The following is an 18,611-nucleotide window of genomic DNA, read 5'->3' as shown; positions in this document are numbered from 1 at the left end:
CGTTTTCTGCATTATAGGGCAGAATCAAAAAGTTTTAATTTCTTTTCATATTCGTTGACAAAAGTCACTTAATAAGTTGGTTTTACAATGTTCATTTCTAAGGTTGTAGATAATTATGAAATAAATACATATAATACTGAACCAAATGGTTTGCGGTGGAAGTTCTTTTTCAAGACCTGAAGACATTTTGGATGTAAATTCCAGGCTTTTACGAAAACTACATCGTATCCATTTTCATTTTAAATTTTCTTGATCACATCAAAAAATACCTCTCAAGGGCTAGGGGGTTAAATTGAAATGAAGCCTTACAAAAGAAACACACATTTACGCTAAATATAGATCCTAATCTCAAGCCAGCCTGATATTCCCTGTACACAAATGTACAGTGTTTTATATCAAATTTACAACCCAATCAGGCTGGCTTGATTAAGACTTGACCCTACACGCCACTCTCGCACCTCTTCGGGCCTCGACCATCAGATGACGCTTGACTGACATCCGAGGAGCTACTACGTAATCTCTCTTGCTGTATCCACGACTGTACTGTCCGTTCTTGTGTAACAAGATTTCCCGCACCAGTTCTACCCCCCGGTTGCAGACGATCCCACGCCGATGTTGACGTTTTTCGCACAGGCTTCGGTTCCTGTTCACGTATCATTGTCATCACATCCTCAAAGTCACGAATTCCCCCCACAGTGTGGCGCCGCTTGCGTAAACTAGACGCATTTTTGCGCCGCACTGGCGGGGAAGCAGACTTACATTTTGCTGCCGCAAGACCTGGATCAGACATCACAGTTGCGACCGCCCCCATAGAACTTTCCCCTAAGGGGGCTTCATGTGACTTTGGGAAGGAGTCCGATTTTTCCACCTTTGACACAAAGGCCTTCACTTTCCCCATTCGAGTTTTTCTCCCCTCGGGCGGAATTTCCCGGTGGTGTTTCTGAAGAACACTATCGGGTATTTCAAGTTCTGGGCGTTCAAAACGCGACGCAATCCCCACTTTCGAGTCGGAAGCGAACCGGTGCAAACTCGGATCCTGAAATCCTCGTTTGTGGCCGTTTCCCTTCTCCTCAACGTTTACACTATTAGAATTGACATCTTTGATTTTCTGCGCAATATCCTCGTGTTTAGCTGTAGCAAGTCCCACGATGCCACCACCAGACGTGTCTAATTTAAATTTCGGATCGAGCAAAATCCGCAGCTTTTGATCGAAAGTCGTTGTCAAACTAGTCAAAAGATCGGAACCATCCTCCGAACTACTTGAAGCAAAGGATGCAGTGTACTCGTTCTTTTCGTAAAAGTCTCTCAGAGAGTCTAAAGAGCCACGCCGCAGAGAACCGGCGCGGGAAAGAGTACACTTATCCTCTGGGGACATATCCTCCCCACCCACTTTGAAATTGACGGAACGACCTTTCCGACTAGATTGCTGCGACGATGACGGTTCCGAAGAGTCTGTCGGCAAACTCCGAGTAATGTTATCTGTTTTGTCTACCTCCTGTTTCATAGGTTTAATTTTCACGGCGAAGAATTTCCCGCCTTTTAAACTGGTGTCCATAGAACCACTGTTGTTGTTCAAATTTGTCAGAGAGTGACTGCGATTTTTATCAGGTGGTGGCGGTAAGGTTGGTTTCCAAATCGAACTGGCAGTCGAGGCGTTACTAGAATAATCCGATTGGCTGCTGTTAGGAGCGACCTCTTTCGTCGAGGACATAGTTGAGTAATCCGAGGTGACCGACCTGGAATCCCCTTGATTATTCGAGTCCATGCGGCTCGTGAAATCGGAAATCTTCCGAGAAATCTTGTTTGTATTGCCGATAAAATCTTCAAGGCAGTCTTCATCTTCCTCTATCTCCTCTTGAGTTTTCCGTAATTCTTTTTCGACCCATTGTTTATCTAACATGCGTTTCTCGCTAGCAGCGCCCTCCGACTCCGCTTTCCGAAACCGAGAGATATCTTTTTGTCTCTGCTGCTCCTGCACCGACACCGCCGACTCAAAACTACTCGTCGAAGTCCGGTTATCCGGCGACGGATGCCGATCAAGCACAATCTCTTCGGAATGCCGCCGCGGAAACTGATTATCCCCTAAAGTTAAGCGCCCTGGTAAGGCAGTGTTCTGAAATCGGCCAAACCGGCCCTGAAAACTCTGCGTTGATTGGCTGGAGGATAAACCAGGATCAGAGAGAACATCTTCAGAAAGTGAACTCTCAGAAGCCTGCCGCCCCTGCAGAAACACCATCTTCGCCGTAAAAATTCCCTCACGCGTTGAGATCTCAGTTTTTCGACTCTCCGTCTCCTTCGTTGTTGTCGTCGTCGCAGTAACTGTTGACGTTGCCTCGACTTTAACCGTATCTTTCCGTTTTGACACCTCCTCGTCAATATTCCGTTCCTGATATTTCCGTTTTGAGACTTCTTCGTCGATGTTCCTTTCCCCGAACAGGGTGAACGTCGTCTGGGGTCCGCCGTTCGCTGCTTCCCTCGCATCACGCTCCTGAAGCTTCTTATTAGCTGCCTGGACGATGGTGGCGACCAGTTCCTTTAGGTTCAGACCACCCTCTGAAAGATCAGAACATAATTTAGATACAGAGCTTTCTCTGATAAATGTTTCTAACAAATTGTTAGCAAAAATAAGTTCAAGATGTTACTATCAGTGATCGCTGCGACATGCGGTCAATATCACACCCAGCAATTACCAATTTTACCCGCAGACAAGTGATCTTTTCATTGCAACAATAATTGCCACAGGTTGCATCAACAAAACTCACTCGTATGCAAGGCGCTGATAGGAAACTTACCATCAGCAACCATGGTCTGTGTGGTAGCGGACGGTGGATGATCTTCCCCTCCATTGTCCAAGGGGATCTCATTGTCAACATCCCATGAACTGAAGAACCAGTCGTTCTGAAATTGTAATTATAACAGTACATAGACTGCCTCAAGCAAAAGAAATTGACAATATCTTTTCATGTGAAGTGCAGTCCTTGGAACTACCCCAACTTGCAAAGTTTGCCTCAAAATCGCTTAGTTTTTGTCAAATTTCAAAAGTGCAAACTTCTACGGAGTGCTGAAGAATAGATCTTTCAATTTCTGCTGTCAAGTGAATAAGCCTTTTCATGAGGGAAAAAAACCCTGAAATCCTCCAAAATCGAAAATGTTGCATTCCTCATCACTGGTGATCCTAACTTACATGAGTTATTATGCTCTCTATAATCCGACACTGATCTGACATGTCCGCTACCATGGCAACACGATCCTCGCTCACATTGCGGATGAGCGTCGGCCCGAACACGATGGCCAGATTCTTGGCGTCCATCTGTAAGAAGAGAAGGAATTCATGAAAGATGAGGAATATTTTTAACTTTGGCCCAGGCCAAGCAGAAAGATATATCCAAATCTGATTATAGCCCGATGCTCTAAAAATATGCTACTGATCTTCTCTTATGTTTTTTTTTAACACACGATTAGTACGCCATCAACTAGAACCCCCAAGTTGAAATCAACTGCCCCCTATTACAAGAACACTGAACCATACTGACCTTATTGTACTGTCCATGGGCAGCGACAGTGTTGAGATGTTGAGCTAGATGCTTGAACGTCTCAAAGTGCGTCTCGGGCAGTTCGTGTATTAATCTCTTCAGGTTCAACATCCGCTTCTCTGGATTATCAATACGGTTCGCTTGGATAAACATATTGTACAATTCTGCAAAACAACATAAAAAATTTGATAAGTTATGATACTGGAAAAGGCTGGAAACTTGGATATGGGAGCACTGAATGCACATGAGGGTTGGACACAATATCGTCACGGACGTCAACGTTTCTGGCCGGAAGGTTATCTCTATCTACGAGCCAGAGAGAAAACTAAGTCTGAGACCAAAAAATTGATACTCAATATTCATGCACAGATTTGAGACTTCTATATAAGGACAGATATTGGTGAGGGCGGCCATGTTATCTGCCTTGTTCTGCTTACCATATGTTATTAGCGGCTCAGGGAGCTGTCTAAGGAAACTCTTGAGCAGACTACCGACGGCGTTGATGTCCAGCCACTTCTCATTCTCCACGTTCACTTGATCTAAACCCTGCAGAAGACGACACGTTGGTGAATATCGAACTTTACACATTTCATTCTGAAGAGTTATCAGGTATGGGAAGACTTTTCAAAGGCAACGTTATCCTTTCTGCATCAAAAAAGTTAAGAAATGAGCGATGACAAAAGGGCTGGGGAGAATTACTATGAATCTAAGAGGAATATTTACCCTATTCAATTCATCTTGTAGCATATTGACTGTGGCACTATTACCGGGAATGCGGTAGATACCAGTGTACTCCAGTCCCTTCACTTCGATTATCGTAGTGCACAACTCTACCACCAGGGGAATAAACTGAAAACAAGAGAAGAAATTAAGTTTTCGAGTAAAGTGAACTTATCCCCCCACTCTGGTAGGGGCTCTGTCCTAGAACAACCAACTTGGGACAAATGTTTTAGAAGGTTCCCACACAATCCAGAAATGATAATCGTAAGTGTATACTACAAAGCAACAGTATAAGTGGAGATGTACACGAGGAGTGAACTAGTTTACAAAGGGGTTTGTATTTACTCAAAATCGTTTTTGGAGACTGAATTCGGTACATAATGTCTATACTACAAAATATCAATACTTGATAAAGCAGGAGAACTCAGAATCCAGGCCCAAACTCACCTCACTGAAGGTTGAGGGAGGACATAAAGCCAGCGGAACCCCAAACGTCTGTCGGACTTCTTCCTCAGTTTCGTCGAGGTCGGCTTCATGGTGAGCCAGTGCGAGCGTGTCCGACGCAGAACCCAACCGCTTGAAACTCTTCACAACTTTCCCCTTCCAAGTTTTAAGTTCCTTTGACGAATCTTTAGTCTTTGGTGTTTCCTCTGAAAAGGATATTGATATTATGCAACAAATAGCAACAGCTATCACAAGAATATCTTAGTCAGGCAACAGGCTCTGGACAAGCACTGCTGATTTCCCATGTTATTTCTTTCATGAATTTCATCGACTATTGATTTGTTTTTTATGTTAAGGAGTGAAAATGATTCCCTCAGGTGCCAGTTTCACCTGTGGGGTCAGACATATGGATGTAGGCCCAAAAAGTTCTGCTCCGATTGGACCTGGAGCTGAAGTTTTCACCTTGACATATATAGTTTTTTGGCTGAACTAATAATTACCTTTTCGAGGTCTTATTCCCGGTGAATGACCTGGTGATCTGGCACGGAAGGATAAGGCAGCAATTTTCTTGACTGTCGACTTTGGCGGTACGAGTGGCGACATCTTTTGTGTCTGGTGGTCGTGCTGATTCGACTTCTTGACAATTAGATTGGACTGACTCTTCAGGGTCTGATCCTCCTAAAACATCGAGAGAAAGAGTATTTTTTATTATTTCCAACATCTTCTCGAAATCTCAGCTACCTTTGGTTCTTGATGAGAAATCTGAGGATTCTTTTCATATTCAAGAAACAACTGCGGATGTATCCGATCCTCCTCAAAATCCTTTTCAATGATACAAAAGACCTTCATTCGCATTGAGAAAATCTGCCAATTGAGACAACAAACAATATGCACAAACAATCAACTCAAAACCTCACCTCCTCATCAAGAGCACACGCAGCCTGGAGGGCATTAATCCAGCTCATCATGGACTCATGGTCGTCTGCCTGGAGAAGATATTCACAGTTGTTCTGCGTGCACAGGCGGAGGACGTGTTTTTTCTTGGTATAACTGTGCGCGATGTCTACGGTACATCCTTTGATCGAGATGGGGAGATCCTCGTTGATCACTTGGGTGCCCTAAAAATAACAAGAATATATTCAAAACAAAGTTTTGGGCTGTTGGGATTGGCGCGGTGGAAACATCAGCAGTCACCTTGAGGCCTGGGTGCGATTTCCTGTCGGTCCCACAACACTCATGTGATATGGTAGGAAAGGCAACTCTCTTAAGGAGGCAGATGTCGCATAAGGGAGAAAAAGTTTTCGGTATCAGAAAGTCGGGTTCCAGCAATAAAAACATCAACCTACCAACTGACTCTCTTTCTTTTCCTTGCAGAAATACAGATAGTGCCCACACAGGACACACCAGTTCTGCTTCCACGACCGATCACTCCCACGCCTCCCGTCAACTAAAGCTAATTTACAGGTCAGGACGCCTTCCTTGAGTATCTCGCCAGGCGGTGACGATAGATCTGCAAACTGGGGCCGACGCTCTGTTGCCTCAACAATTTTTGGTGTCTGGAAAATAAGTGCAACGAAACTGGTCAGGCTATAGGCTATCTGAGATTATAGGCATTTGGCAATAGCAATGGCCCTTTCAAGCAAGGTGTCCCTTCCGAGAAGGGTCATGAGTCACTGACTGCATTAACATGATTGGCTTAGTACTTATCAGGACTTCTTCTTCTTCTTCTTCAGTGTTTGCTCTGCACTTGGAGGTATTATTCTCCAAGGAGTATTCATCCTATTTATCCAAGGCATTTTGCTGTGCCATCACAGTAATCACACTAACTAGCTTTATCAGCCAAGTGACTCCATCTTCAGCCAGAGGTGGAATCTAAACAAGCTACTCATGTTTCCAGAATCACCAGAAATCACCTCATTTGCAAACTTACCCTTTCTCCAAAGAAAGACTTAAGTTTTCGGATACTGGTTTTTGTTGGTGTAGTCCTGAAATCAAAATGAAAGTTCTTTAATATCAAATGTGAATTTTTGCTTTCTTTATAAGACCCACCCATGCATGGCCCCCCCAAAGCAGAATATCCTCACATCTCAAGACTGTACTGACACAATAGCACATTACCATAAGTCCAAAGAGTTTTGTGAGCCCAATTTTAGGCAAAACTTCTTCAGGCAACAGGGCTTGTAACAAGAAGACAATGGCCACACTCCATAAGAAGAGGCAACCAAGACAAAAGACGGTGACAGAGTGGCGTCAATTGCAAACTTTCAAAGTAGATTGTAACCCTTCTGTAGCGAGGGACATGCACCAACGGTTAATCAGCCAGGTCGACTTCTCAATTCTCTAAGAAGACTGTTGCGCTTCAGTAGCAGGGAAATACACTTACGGTTGATCAGCTGGGTTGACTTCGGCGCCCTCCTCTCCCACTTCCAAGGTGGCCGCACTGACAGGCAGGTTAAGATGTCCCCGTTCCTTGGCTGTGGCTTTCAGGTACGATATCCGCCGGAATAGTTTCACATCGTTATCTTCCTCTGCACCTGGTTGATGAAAGAAGATTTTCGTTTGTTTGACTTCATGAAATATTGATCTAAAGTCTGTTTCTGGCAAAGTGCCCATTTCCTTACAAGAAATGGCCATTTTGTTAGTTCATACTTACCTATGGAACACTTTTGCATGTTACTCCATTTGGGCTCAAACACAAGAGTATCCCTTTAATTTTCTAAAGGGAGAACTGAGTTAACAGCTCGGCCGCCAGGCGGCGCCCTGACCGATCCCGCGAGATCGCGCCGATCTCATGCCGCCATATTTAGTCTTTACTCTTGAGCGTTAATAAAGAGTATGTCCCGTTTGTGGGGACGGCGGGAGGGCCGTGTTCCATAGGTAAGTATGAACTAACAAAATGGCCATTTCTTGTAAGGAAATGGGCATTTTGTGTCATTCAAACTTACCTATGGAACACTTTTGCATCGAATCCCAGCAACCTAATGGAGGTGGGAAACGAGGACTTACCTAAGGCTGAGCTGTTGTTCCATCCAGGAGGCACCACCGGCATATTAGCTAAGGAGGACCGCCAGGGGAAAGAAATGGGGAGAACCGGAGGACCGGTATTTTGATCTCGGTATTACAATCATATTATAGAGAGTAATAGACCCATTCTCCGGAAAGCGCTAGAATTGCGTAATAAAACCATCTTCTTTCCGGCAACAGAGCTTAGAGCAAGTAAGGCATGTTGAAGGGTGTAGAATGAGTTATTGCTAAACAACAATAAGAAATTGCGTCCTTTCTAGTCTACTAGGGGTTGCCTGGATGTTGAAGATAGGGCACATCAAAAATGGCGCAAGATGCGCGTTTGACTCTTCAATCGGGCTTCCCCCCCTTTTTTGATCTAGCCAGGATCAAACAACATGCCCCGCAGACACAATCGGGCCGATTGTGTGCATGCCATCTACGAGGGAAGAAACGTCTCGTAGGTAGAAACGAGAGAATGTGGAGTGATTACTCCAACATGCAGCGGAAACGACTTCTTGAAGAGCAACTCCTCGGTAGTTAGCCCAGGAGGTGGCTAGTGCTCTAACTTCGTGCGCTGAGATGTTAGCTAGCGCACGAAGATCAGAGGAAGTCTTCAAGGTGTTGTAGGAAAGACGAATAGTCTCCACAATCCACCTTGAAATAGTGGCGGCCGCTATCTCTCGTTTATTTCCCTCCTTATAGGACAAAAACAAACGCTCTCTCCCCTGGCGGATACCGGGAGGTTTTGTCCTATTTATGTAGAACTTTAGGGCCCTGACGGGACATAAAGTTCTGTCAGGAAGATCATAAGAGATCGTTCCTGACAGAGAGGGAATAGTAACCGGGGGCCGAGAGGCGGCCGGTCCCTGGTTCTTCGCCAGAAATCCTGGTATAAAAGCCAGGATAACCTCCCCTCCCTCTCTAAAAGCCAGCTTCTTAAAAGAAAGTGCATGGAGCTCTGATCTCCGTTGGGCGGTAGCCAAGGCTACTAGAAAGACCGTTTTGAGTGTCAGATATTTCATGGATGAAATAGACATGGGTTCAAAAGGATGCCTCATGAGCACCTTAAGGACAACAGCAAGGTCCCATTTAGGGGTGTTGTGAACCGGTCTAGGACGCTCTAATAACATTCCTCTGAAAAGAGGGGTTATTTGGTCCTCCCAACGAAGATCCCAGGTGCTTAAAACACGGAGGGTAGAAGCGATGGCGGACTTGTACCCTTTTATAGCCGTGACAGATAGTTGTCTTTCCGTGAATAATTCAATAAGGAAATCAACTAATCTGTATATAGAGGGAGAGATCGGATTAACTCCGTTCTCCCTGCACCAGGAAGTGAAGGTAGACCACTTTCCTTGATACACATCAAGGGTAGACCCCCTTTGAGGTGCGGACATGCGCTTGACAGCGATGTCCGAAAAGCCTCTCTGGTGGAGATGCAACTGGATAAGTTCCAGGCGTGAAACTTGAAAAATCCAGGGTTCTGGTGGTAGCATCTCCCCAGGGGGTGCCACAGGAGGTGCTTCCAAGTAGGAAGACTCCTGGGGTGATCTATCAGGAGCTCCAGCAAGGCTGGGAACCAGGCCTGATTTGGCCAGCAAGGTGCGATGAGAGTTATTCTCACCGGATGGCTGGTCAAGATCTTGTTCAGGACTGGTTGGATGAGAGGGAGGGGTGGAAACGCATATGCGTTCAGCCCGACCCAAGAGGCTGTAAGGCTGTCGACTTCCAGGGCCTCTTCGTCCGGAAGTGGAGAGTAATAGATGGGAAGGCGATTGTTCAGCCTGGTGGCGAACAGATCTACCTTCGGAGATTGCCAAAGGCGACAAAGTTCGTCTACAATCTCCTGATGGAGTGTCCACTCTGTCTGAACTAGCTTGTTCTGACGGGACAGGGCGTCGGCAAGGATGTTGCGATTGCCCGGTATGTGTCTGGCACATATCGATACTCCAAGGTCGGCACAAAGATGGTAAAGCTCCCAAGTTAGCTGGCAAAGAATGCCGGACTTTGTGCCTCCCTGTCTCCTGACATATGCTACTACTGTAGAATTGTCGGAGAACAGGGTTACTCTCCGATTCTTCAGGCGAAGGGAAAGAGCCCTCACGGCAAGAAGGACAGCCTTCATTTCCAATATATTTATTGGAAGAATGGTCTCCTCCCTTGTCCATAGACCTCTTATGGACATGTCCCCGTTGTTCAGATGTGCTCCCCACCCTAGTAGGGAAGCATCTGTGAACAGGGACACTTCTGGGGGCGGTGGAGCAAGATCTACACCGCTTTGGAGACGAGTCTCCGACTCCCAGAAGTTCCAGACGTTCTTGAGTAGGTATTGAGGTATCAATACCAACTTGTCTAATGGGTCCCTGTGGGGTTTCCATAGAGACATTAGAAACATCTGGATGGGACGCATATATAGACGGCCAAGGGGGATTTGGTCTGCTGCCGAATTCAGAAGTCCCAAAAGGCTCAAGCATCGCCTTGCGGGAGCTTGAGTCCTTCCTCTGAATTCTGCGACGAGATGAAGACTTTTCTTTATCCTGTCTAGGGGGGGCAGCATTTTCCCAATGGCCGTAAGGAACCGAACTCCAACGTAAACGAAGTCTTGGGATGGTATGAATTCTGACTTTGTTTCGTTGATAATCCAACCTGCGGAAACTACTTTTTGCTTTAGAACCTGAAGTTGTTGCAGTAGTAGTTCCCGCGATTTGCAACGGAGTAGCCAATCGTCTAGGTAGTGATGGAGCTTGAACCCCATCACGTGAAAGGGAGCGACGAAGGCTGTGACTATCATCGTAAAAATTAGGGGTGCCGATGCCAGACCGAACGGCAGGGCCCTGAATTGATACGTCTTTCCTTCGTAATGGAATCGAAGGAAGTGTTGATAGTCTGGATGGATCGGTACATGTAAGTACGCATCCATTAAATCCATCGATACCGCCCAATCGTTGGGCTGTATCGCCGTTGCTATAGACCTGGTGGTTTCCATCTTGAAATGAGGAACATTCAAGAAGGTGTTTAACCTGGAAAGGTCTATGATCAGCCTCCATGTCCCTGCTTTCTTGGGAACCAAGAAAACGTGGCTGTAAAAGCCGGGGGAGCATGGATCTTGAAGGACCTGGATAGCTTGCTTCTCCAGTAATGTCGCGACCTCTGCTTGGAGGGCAGAGGCCTTGACTGGGTCCTTCGGTGGCTGAACTGGGGTTGGATATATGGTAGTCGGGGGGGTACGGTTGAAATCTAGTTTCACTCCGTACCTCAACATGTTTGGGACTGGGGACCCCTTTGGGCACCAATCGTCCCAAATGTCTGCAAATTTTTGCAGACGGCCCCCGACTACCGGAGTCGGCTCCTTTTTGCGTCCGGGAGGAGAAAGGAGGGGGGAGTCACCTCTTGGCCCTCTGTGTCGCAGTGGGGGCATATAATTTGTCCCAATCTTTCTGTGCTTGAGCCGCCTCTTGTACAGAATCTGCAAACAGGAAAGAACCGTCCATAGGAGCGGTTCTTAAGGCCCCTTCCAGCTGGAGGGATCTGATGACATTGAGAGAGCCCAGTGCGGCGTCTCTACGGAGTAGGACGCTATTTGCTGCAGTCTTGGCGGACAGCGCAATAGCGTGTTAATCGAATGTGACAAGGATGTCACAAGCGATTTTGTGTCATCAGATAGTGACTCATTATCTTTTAGGGATCTGGCTAGGGCCAGGTTAGTGTGCTCTGCGTAGGAGAGCACCGCTAACGTGTTTTTGGCCAGACCCTCTTGTGCTCTAAGGTCTCGGTAAGCCGAGGAGGAGGTCACCCTAGGCACGAGTTGGTCCAGCTGTACATCGTCCTTTAATATGGAAGTCGATGCTGCAGCTGGACAGCCGGCCGAGCTGACTCGATAATAGTCAGCGCGGTACTGCCTAACGGGAGGAAGTTGTGCCGTGAACAACTTCCCCGGTTTACACCAAGCTTCCGGTCCGACTGCCGGAAGGACAGGGATGGAAGTACGTTGGTGGGCGCCTTGTGAGTCTCTGATTGTACGCTCAAAAAGTTCAGAGACTGCTAACACCGACGGGGAGGGAGGAAGGAATTCAAGTGCCCGAGTGGAGCCTTGAGAAACCTGTGGATTGGGATCCACTTCCTGTCCCCAGAGTGAAAAGGTCGGTGTTGACAAGGCTGGCAGTTCCGGCGGGGTAGGGCACAGATCCTGCGGGAGGTACGCTCTGATCAAGGATCTGAGTGTCCTCATATCCGACAGGATACTGGCCTCCTCTGGTGACAGCTCCTCCTGATTGGGGGAGCGGTAGCCTGGCTGAGAACTCTCGTTCTCAGAAAATTCCTCTAAAATAGAGGAGTCGGATGGTGGGTATCCGATGGGACCAGGCGCACCAGAGGAACCGGAACCCTGCTCCAGATGGCTGAGTCTATCAGAAAGACCTGCTACCATCTGGATGAGCTGGGACAGTTGCTGTCCCGACTCGGGTTCCGGACCCGACGTGCGGCTTCTCTCAACGACGGGCGGTTGAGGCGAGGGTGAGCGCATAAGCGAACCCTGGAAGCCGTATGTACGGGCGAATGGGTCTTCCGGAAGCGGAAGATTCCCATATTCTGAACCAGAGTTCAGATGTCCTCTCTGCGTAGCTCGTTCCATGGGAACGACGCCTCTGCTACGAGGAGGGGGTGGCACTTCCGGTTGGTTCCACCCAAGAGGTTGGCCAACGTAGGAAGGTGCCTGCATTTCCGGTAGGACGAAGTCCGAAACCGGAAATGCCCGTAACTCCTTCGCCGGTATGGAGCTACCGGAAGCCCTTTTAGAAGGAGGTACGGAGGGCGGAAACGCTGTTACCGAAGACGCATGGCGTTTCGGAGGTGGCGTTATAAGGTCCGGCCCTACTCTACTGTGTCCGTGAGGACTGGGGTTATTTCGCAGTAAAGACTGAGAAAAACCCCCAGTAGAGTCTTCGGTTACTGAAAAACGGGAACCCGCGTCAGTAACCGGAACTGCAATCGGCGGACCGGAAGCAGGGTGCTCCCGCGGGTACAAAGGGCTTGTACTCGGGGGAGCGGACGACAGGGGAACCGGAAGGTTCCCTGAGGTCCGGGGTATATTAAACCCTTGGAGACTTATTGGATGTAAGTCTCCCTTGGGACCACATACATTAATAATGTCAGATCCCGCATCCTTCGCAGCCGCGGCCGGAACCGGAACTCGGCTGACGGAAGGGGTGGTGGCGGGAGGTTTGCTAGACCTCCGGGTTATATGCCCGGAAACGGAACCGGAAGAGGGTTTAGGCGTCTTCGCGGCCCGTTTCCCGCCACCAGACGCATTCCTTTGTGGTGAGACAAAGGATGCCGTCGGAGGGGTACGCCATATAAAAAATGGTACCAATGACAATAAAAACACTGGGAACCCCAAGTAGGACAGAAAGGACGCAATAATTAATGGAAAGGAAAACATGCCTACTTGAATTAAACACTATTGCAATGGATCTGAGTCTTGTTCATTACAATAGAGCGGAGAATAGCCTACTTAACTCTACCCTACCAAGATCAAAATAATGGAGCCGGGTCGACTAAGCTAGCTAAGAAAATGTCTATAATTAAATAGACTGGACAATACTAATGCCAAGATTAGTTTGGCGGTCTACTCCGTAGGTGAATGAACCCAAAAATCGTCTAGACTTGGCTGGTTGAATTTGGTTTTAAATCGAATTCACGGCAGCTTTGAAAAAACGATGTGCTTCGTAGAAGCACAAGAGTAAAGACTGAATATGGCGGCATGAGATCGGCGCGATCTCGCGGGATCGGTCAGGGCGCCGCCTGGCGGCCGAGCTGTTAACTCAGTTCTCCCTTTAGAAAATTAAAGGGATACTCTTGTGTTTGAGCCCAAATGGAGTAACATGCAAAAGTGTTCCATAGGTAAGTTTGAATGACACAAAATGAATATTTCTAGATACTTTGGACTTGGAAGTTTCAGATGAGAGATATGATATTTTGTTAAAATACATCATTTTCTGTGCAAAATCACCCAAATTTAGAGTGCAACTTCTTCATGAAATGGGGTCGAGATGACAGGCCATGTGTGTTCTGTCTACAAATCACACACTGATGACTTCAGGGATAACTTGGAACATGCGGTCAGAGGAACAGGTCTCGGCCACGCTGTGTTATTTTGTGAGTATCTATATCGTACAAATTGTTTCAACATGTATTTTGTGAGAATAGTTTACCCTGAAGAAGCTTGAATAAAACGCTGCTATACGATACAGTGTTGGGTGTTTCCCTCACAAGAAAATAATCAGAGATAACTTCCTACCTGTCGCTTTGATCCGACGGGTGACCGATCCCACATCGGTTTCAAGGCCTGGCGGTGTAGTAGGCGATCGGTCCTGGGACGAGGTCAGGTCGTGCTCAACCTTGGGTAGATTTGGCGATACAAGGCTCGACGATGTGCTGCTGCTGCTCATGTTACACATGGACTGGGAGGAGGTAAACATCGATGTCTCACTATTGGTGTAGGGATTGGGATTCCTCTCTTCCGACGACTGCCGTGTAACTGGATAAAAGAGTTAAAATAAAATAAATGGGACGTCCAACTGAATGAACCACTTGCAACCAATTTAAGTTACACGAGTATGCTGATCATTATGGATGTGCATTATACTTGCCATAAGGTGATGGCTGGTGCCAGAACAGGTATAAAACCCAAGCCTTAAAGTCAAGGGCAATGCTCCGAAAAGAAGCTTTTCTCATTAATACTTGTTTCCACATGTTTTAGAATACAGTATGAATTTCTGATTTCTGGTCAACAAATCGTATTTGACTCGACCACTCCAGATCCGCTGCTGACAGTAAGTTCAGTATTCCAACTCAAAAACACTTCTGCTTTTTTTATCCAGCCAATATAGAATTCTTTCCTTGGAATGGCTTGCAACATACTGATTTCAATAGCCAACCACAGCAGTTTATGAATTGTAAACAAGACCACGTGATGTGTTTATTTTGATATATGAGGCACCCAAGCAAGTTTCGACATCATCAACATTTGTGGCAGATTTTCATTACTTCCCCTCTCTTTTTTCGGTTGTCCCGTTGACATTTGTAAGTCATTGACCCGACTGTTACACCTCAATAGAATGGTACAGTCAATGTGCCTTGTTTACGCCAATGACAGCCTGTGAAACCCTGATGACAGCTTGCCAAGCCCCACGACATTGGCACCAAGTAACAGGGAATCATTTCACTATTTCACTATCTAACTTTCACTTTCTTTATTTGTGTAGTCTCATTGACCAGGTCGACAAAACCTGGCAATGATGCCACTCATTACACCTGAATAGAATGGGGAATCACCCTCAGATAACCGACTTACAGCATCGGGAATCCCATGTCACCAACCCCATTTTATAGATAGGATCATTTCTTAATTTTAGCCTCTTTGCCACTGCCACTGACCCCCCTCCTTCTTTTATTCTGAATTTTCTGTACGGTACACTAAATACTTACATTTTGTGCGATCCTGGTTTGAATGCAGCACAGAATAGGACTGCTGCGGCCGAACAGATGACATCGCTCCACCATCCGGATACGACCGGTCGTCCACCAAGAAACTCGTACTTTTACTCTTATTTTCCCATCCAGTCGGCCCGATTGTGACCCGCTTTGAAGTCTCGAACGCAGTCCCCATTATTAACTTAGGCGCCTCATTATGCAGGTCAATAGAGGGAGTCTTAGGTGGCGGATCTTGTTGGCGTATATATGGCCGCCGCAGCGCCGGTAGGGTAGAACTGTCATACGGTTGCCGATTCCGTATTTGAATTAATATTTTTTTATTACCATTGTTACCATCAACCTGGTCACTGTTATTAAAACTATCAAATTTTGCCGCTTTCTGTGCTACACTGTCTATTTGGGCGCTAGTTTCTAATTTTCTGAGTTCAAACTGGTGTCTCACGTTAGTAGAACTTGGCAAGGATTCATAACTACCAACCTCAAATTGACTTAGTCTCTGGGAGACAATGCTAGTGCCCCCTTGAGTATCCTGAATGGGGGTTCTCTTTACCGTCACAGAGACTCCCTCAGCACCATAATCCTTTTCAATTTTCATCACATGACTTGGCGACGTGTCCTGATGTTTCACCGGAATCCGGTGTTGTCGTGGTAATAAATTTGAGTCAGATCTCAAGTTATCGTGTATTTTACGCAGTGCGCCTCTTCCACGTGGGCCATCGTCTAGAATATTATCGTAACTTTTCCGCCTCCGGATTATGATTTGTGGTTTTGTAACCGGCTCCGGCAATTGACTGCTATATGCTGGTAAATACCGGATTCCTCCGACAGGGGTCGGGTTTATCGTCACTGAGGTCGTCGCTACGGTATTACTACCAGTTGATGTCACATATGTCGTCGTGGAATACGTCTGCGTGGTCGACGCAGCAACGGTTATTTTGATTTCCTCGTTATTATATGAACCACCTCCGTCAGACTCGATATCGAAATATTTATTCCTACTCAGTAAAGACGAGGTCGTGTGCGATTTTGTGTAGGGGAGATTTGGCCTGGAAGGTGACGTAGGGGCAGAGGAAACGTGGGCCACCTGCAGTTGACCCGTCGTAACAGATTTGGATAAAACTGCAACCTGTTTGGCACTCCTAGACGACGCACTGAATAAATCCTCTTGCGACTTCCGTAAACTTTCTTTATACTGTAGTATACTCCTCTGCTCCTCGGGCGCAGACCAGCGATTTACATCGCGACTTGACGGCACAGACAGATTCCCCTGGTTGTCTGAATTCTCACTCGAGTCCTGACGTCGTAACATAATATCCGCCATTCTCGACCCGGAACTGTCACTACTTGATTTACTTGATTTAGAAATACTTTCCAAACTTCCCGACTTTGCCTCAAATCTCTGAAGGTGCGACAACGAAATATTTTTGGACGAAGTCCGCACCGGAGCAGGCGGTCCGTTTGACACACCCGAGTGATATGTCATTTCTTCCGGTTTACTTCCACGCCGAGGCCACGTCACTGCCGACGTATAAATTCTCCCAGAATCACTTGACTCCTGTAAGTAGGCCGGAGACAGCTGACTATCCATCGACTCATGACTCGATATGGAGCCTGACTGCAGTGGCATCGTTGGTGCTGTAGAGAAACACTGCGGCTCTTCTTGCATTTCGACCACTTCATCATCATCAACATCCTTGTCTATGGAAGAGAACCGTACTTCTGATCGATATCTCGACGATGAAGGTCTCCGCTGCGGTACTTCTGGCGGCCTGCTTTGCGGTAGAGGTGGGGCTGCTACCTGATCTGGTGGGTAAGGAATGTTGCTGGCGCTCCCTCGGAACGTGTCCAAGCCCTGGTTGTACGCTGAGCTCTGATAGGCCACTTGCAGAATGTCCTCGTTCCTTGGCACCACAAGAAGCCGTAAGGTGGCGTCACTGTAAATATAAATTGAAGTTGAATGAGAACAGAAACACAATTGTTATACTCATAAAATCGGTGATAACTGTATGTTTTATTTAGTGTTTTGTTGTGTTGGAAATACTGCCCAATATAATACGTTTTTAATTCATTCTCACCTGGCCTGTATGAGCCCTATGACCTGCGCGTAAGTCTGTCCAGCGATACTCTGACCGTTGACGGAGAGGATACGATCGCCCTCCTGTAAACCAGCCGTGTGGGCGGGACCACCTTCTTTGACATGCATGACGAAGATTGTGTCCATAGGATCTTGCTGGCTCAAGCGAGTGCGTTTATTTGAGTGGGGGTCTTCCGAGGCGACATCTACCCTCTCGGAATCCTGCAACGATAGAAATATTAAGAAATAGAGTAACACTAACAAAAGTTGCTACCACTAACACTTCAAGCAGGGATGTGACACTTTCAAGAGCAATGAGCTGAAAAAGAATTTTTAGGTGAAAGTGCTGTTGTTGGGAACTGCCCCAACTTGCATAATATGCCTCTAAAATGATTATTTTTTGTCTGATTTAAAGAAGTGGAAGTTCTCTGAAGAGCTTCATGACTTAACACTGAAAGTACCGATGGTTGGAAGCCCAGCAATAGAATTCCTACCTTACACCCACTTTCAACTGAACAGTGTTAACAGATACAGTTTTGGCAGTGCTGGCCACAATGAAGCAGGCTAATTATCACCGCACCATCCCTTAATCACCACAGAGACAGATAAGAATCCCCGAGGACAAGTTTGAATTGGCAGCTGAACGAAACAACGGTAAAATTTGATGAAAAATTCAGGATGTACTCAAAAAGACAGGTTATTATTTTGTTAACACTGTAAAGAAGATCTCTTGATTGTCGGTAACATTTCTGCAACATCATCGGCGAATATATTCAGAGGTTGAATCAGGTGAATGCTCCAGCATCATAAACCGGTCCATCCCAACCACGAACATATCAGCTCTGAGTCAGGACCATCCCATAAACATACCGCTGGGTTCAATTATCCTCCGACAAACACGACATAAAAAAGTCCAGATTCATCGATCACGAATATTATCACAAATGATCAGTAAATATGTTTATATGGGCAGTTTATTAAAGGAAGTATTCATCTGGCCTATAACTCTAGTTGCAGGGCATCACATAACACACTAAACCTAACAGAATGAAGAAAGGGGAAATCGGGCTCAACCCAATAGAAGTTAACCCCATCATATCTAAGAACAATAGGGCCAATTCCACCAGTTTTGAACAACTCTTGCACCAGACTCCAGTGTGTCTAGGCCTAGGGGCAGGTCCGAGATTGCACAAGATCGGCGCCACTCCACCTCAGCGGTGGAAGGAATGTTGGGTATTCCATACGAATCACATGGGGGTATACTAACCCACTGAGTATTCTGTTTGAATCCAATGAATGAAAGGGAAGCCCTTTCCAGGTGTTTGTTTGCTACATTGAATGCAGCT

The 18,611-nt window shown here is 46.5% G+C and overlaps 1 protein-coding gene across 3 annotated transcripts in view; it reads right to left on the bottom strand.

Annotated features, from left to right (window-relative positions):
- Window positions 1-127: 127 nt before the first annotated feature.
- Window positions 128-18,611, bottom strand: part of LOC135500737 (rho GTPase-activating protein 21-like) — a 33,788-nt gene continuing 15,304 nt past the window's right edge. For all 3 annotated transcript variants that reach the window (XM_064792376.1, XM_064792375.1, XM_064792374.1), the window contains 15 exons: window positions 17,267-17,487; window positions 15,186-17,125; window positions 13,996-14,235; window positions 7,081-7,231; window positions 6,628-6,682; window positions 6,044-6,253; window positions 5,615-5,815; window positions 5,198-5,375; window positions 4,701-4,903; window positions 4,257-4,382; window positions 3,971-4,079; window positions 3,534-3,697; window positions 3,185-3,310; window positions 2,793-2,898; window positions 128-2,553 (listed from right to left, as the gene is read on the bottom strand). In XM_064792376.1, the coding sequence (XP_064648446.1) occupies window positions 440-2,553; window positions 2,793-2,898; window positions 3,185-3,310; window positions 3,534-3,697; window positions 3,971-4,079; window positions 4,257-4,382; window positions 4,701-4,903; window positions 5,198-5,375; window positions 5,615-5,815; window positions 6,044-6,253; window positions 6,628-6,682; window positions 7,081-7,231; window positions 13,996-14,235; window positions 15,186-17,125; window positions 17,267-17,487 (6,144 nt within the window). In that variant the 3' untranslated portion in view covers window positions 128-439. The remainder of the gene's footprint in view (window positions 2,554-2,792; window positions 2,899-3,184; window positions 3,311-3,533; window positions 3,698-3,970; window positions 4,080-4,256; window positions 4,383-4,700; window positions 4,904-5,197; window positions 5,376-5,614; window positions 5,816-6,043; window positions 6,254-6,627; window positions 6,683-7,080; window positions 7,232-13,995; window positions 14,236-15,185; window positions 17,126-17,266; window positions 17,488-18,611) is intronic.

The sequence above is a fragment of the Lineus longissimus genome, chromosome 16 (genome assembly GCF_910592395.1).
Source record: "Lineus longissimus chromosome 16, tnLinLong1.2, whole genome shotgun sequence".
NCBI classification, from domain to species: domain Eukaryota; kingdom Metazoa; phylum Nemertea; class Pilidiophora; order Heteronemertea; family Lineidae; genus Lineus; species Lineus longissimus.
The sequence above is the reverse complement of the archived record's forward strand: the minus strand, read 5'-3'. Positions and strand labels throughout refer to the sequence as shown.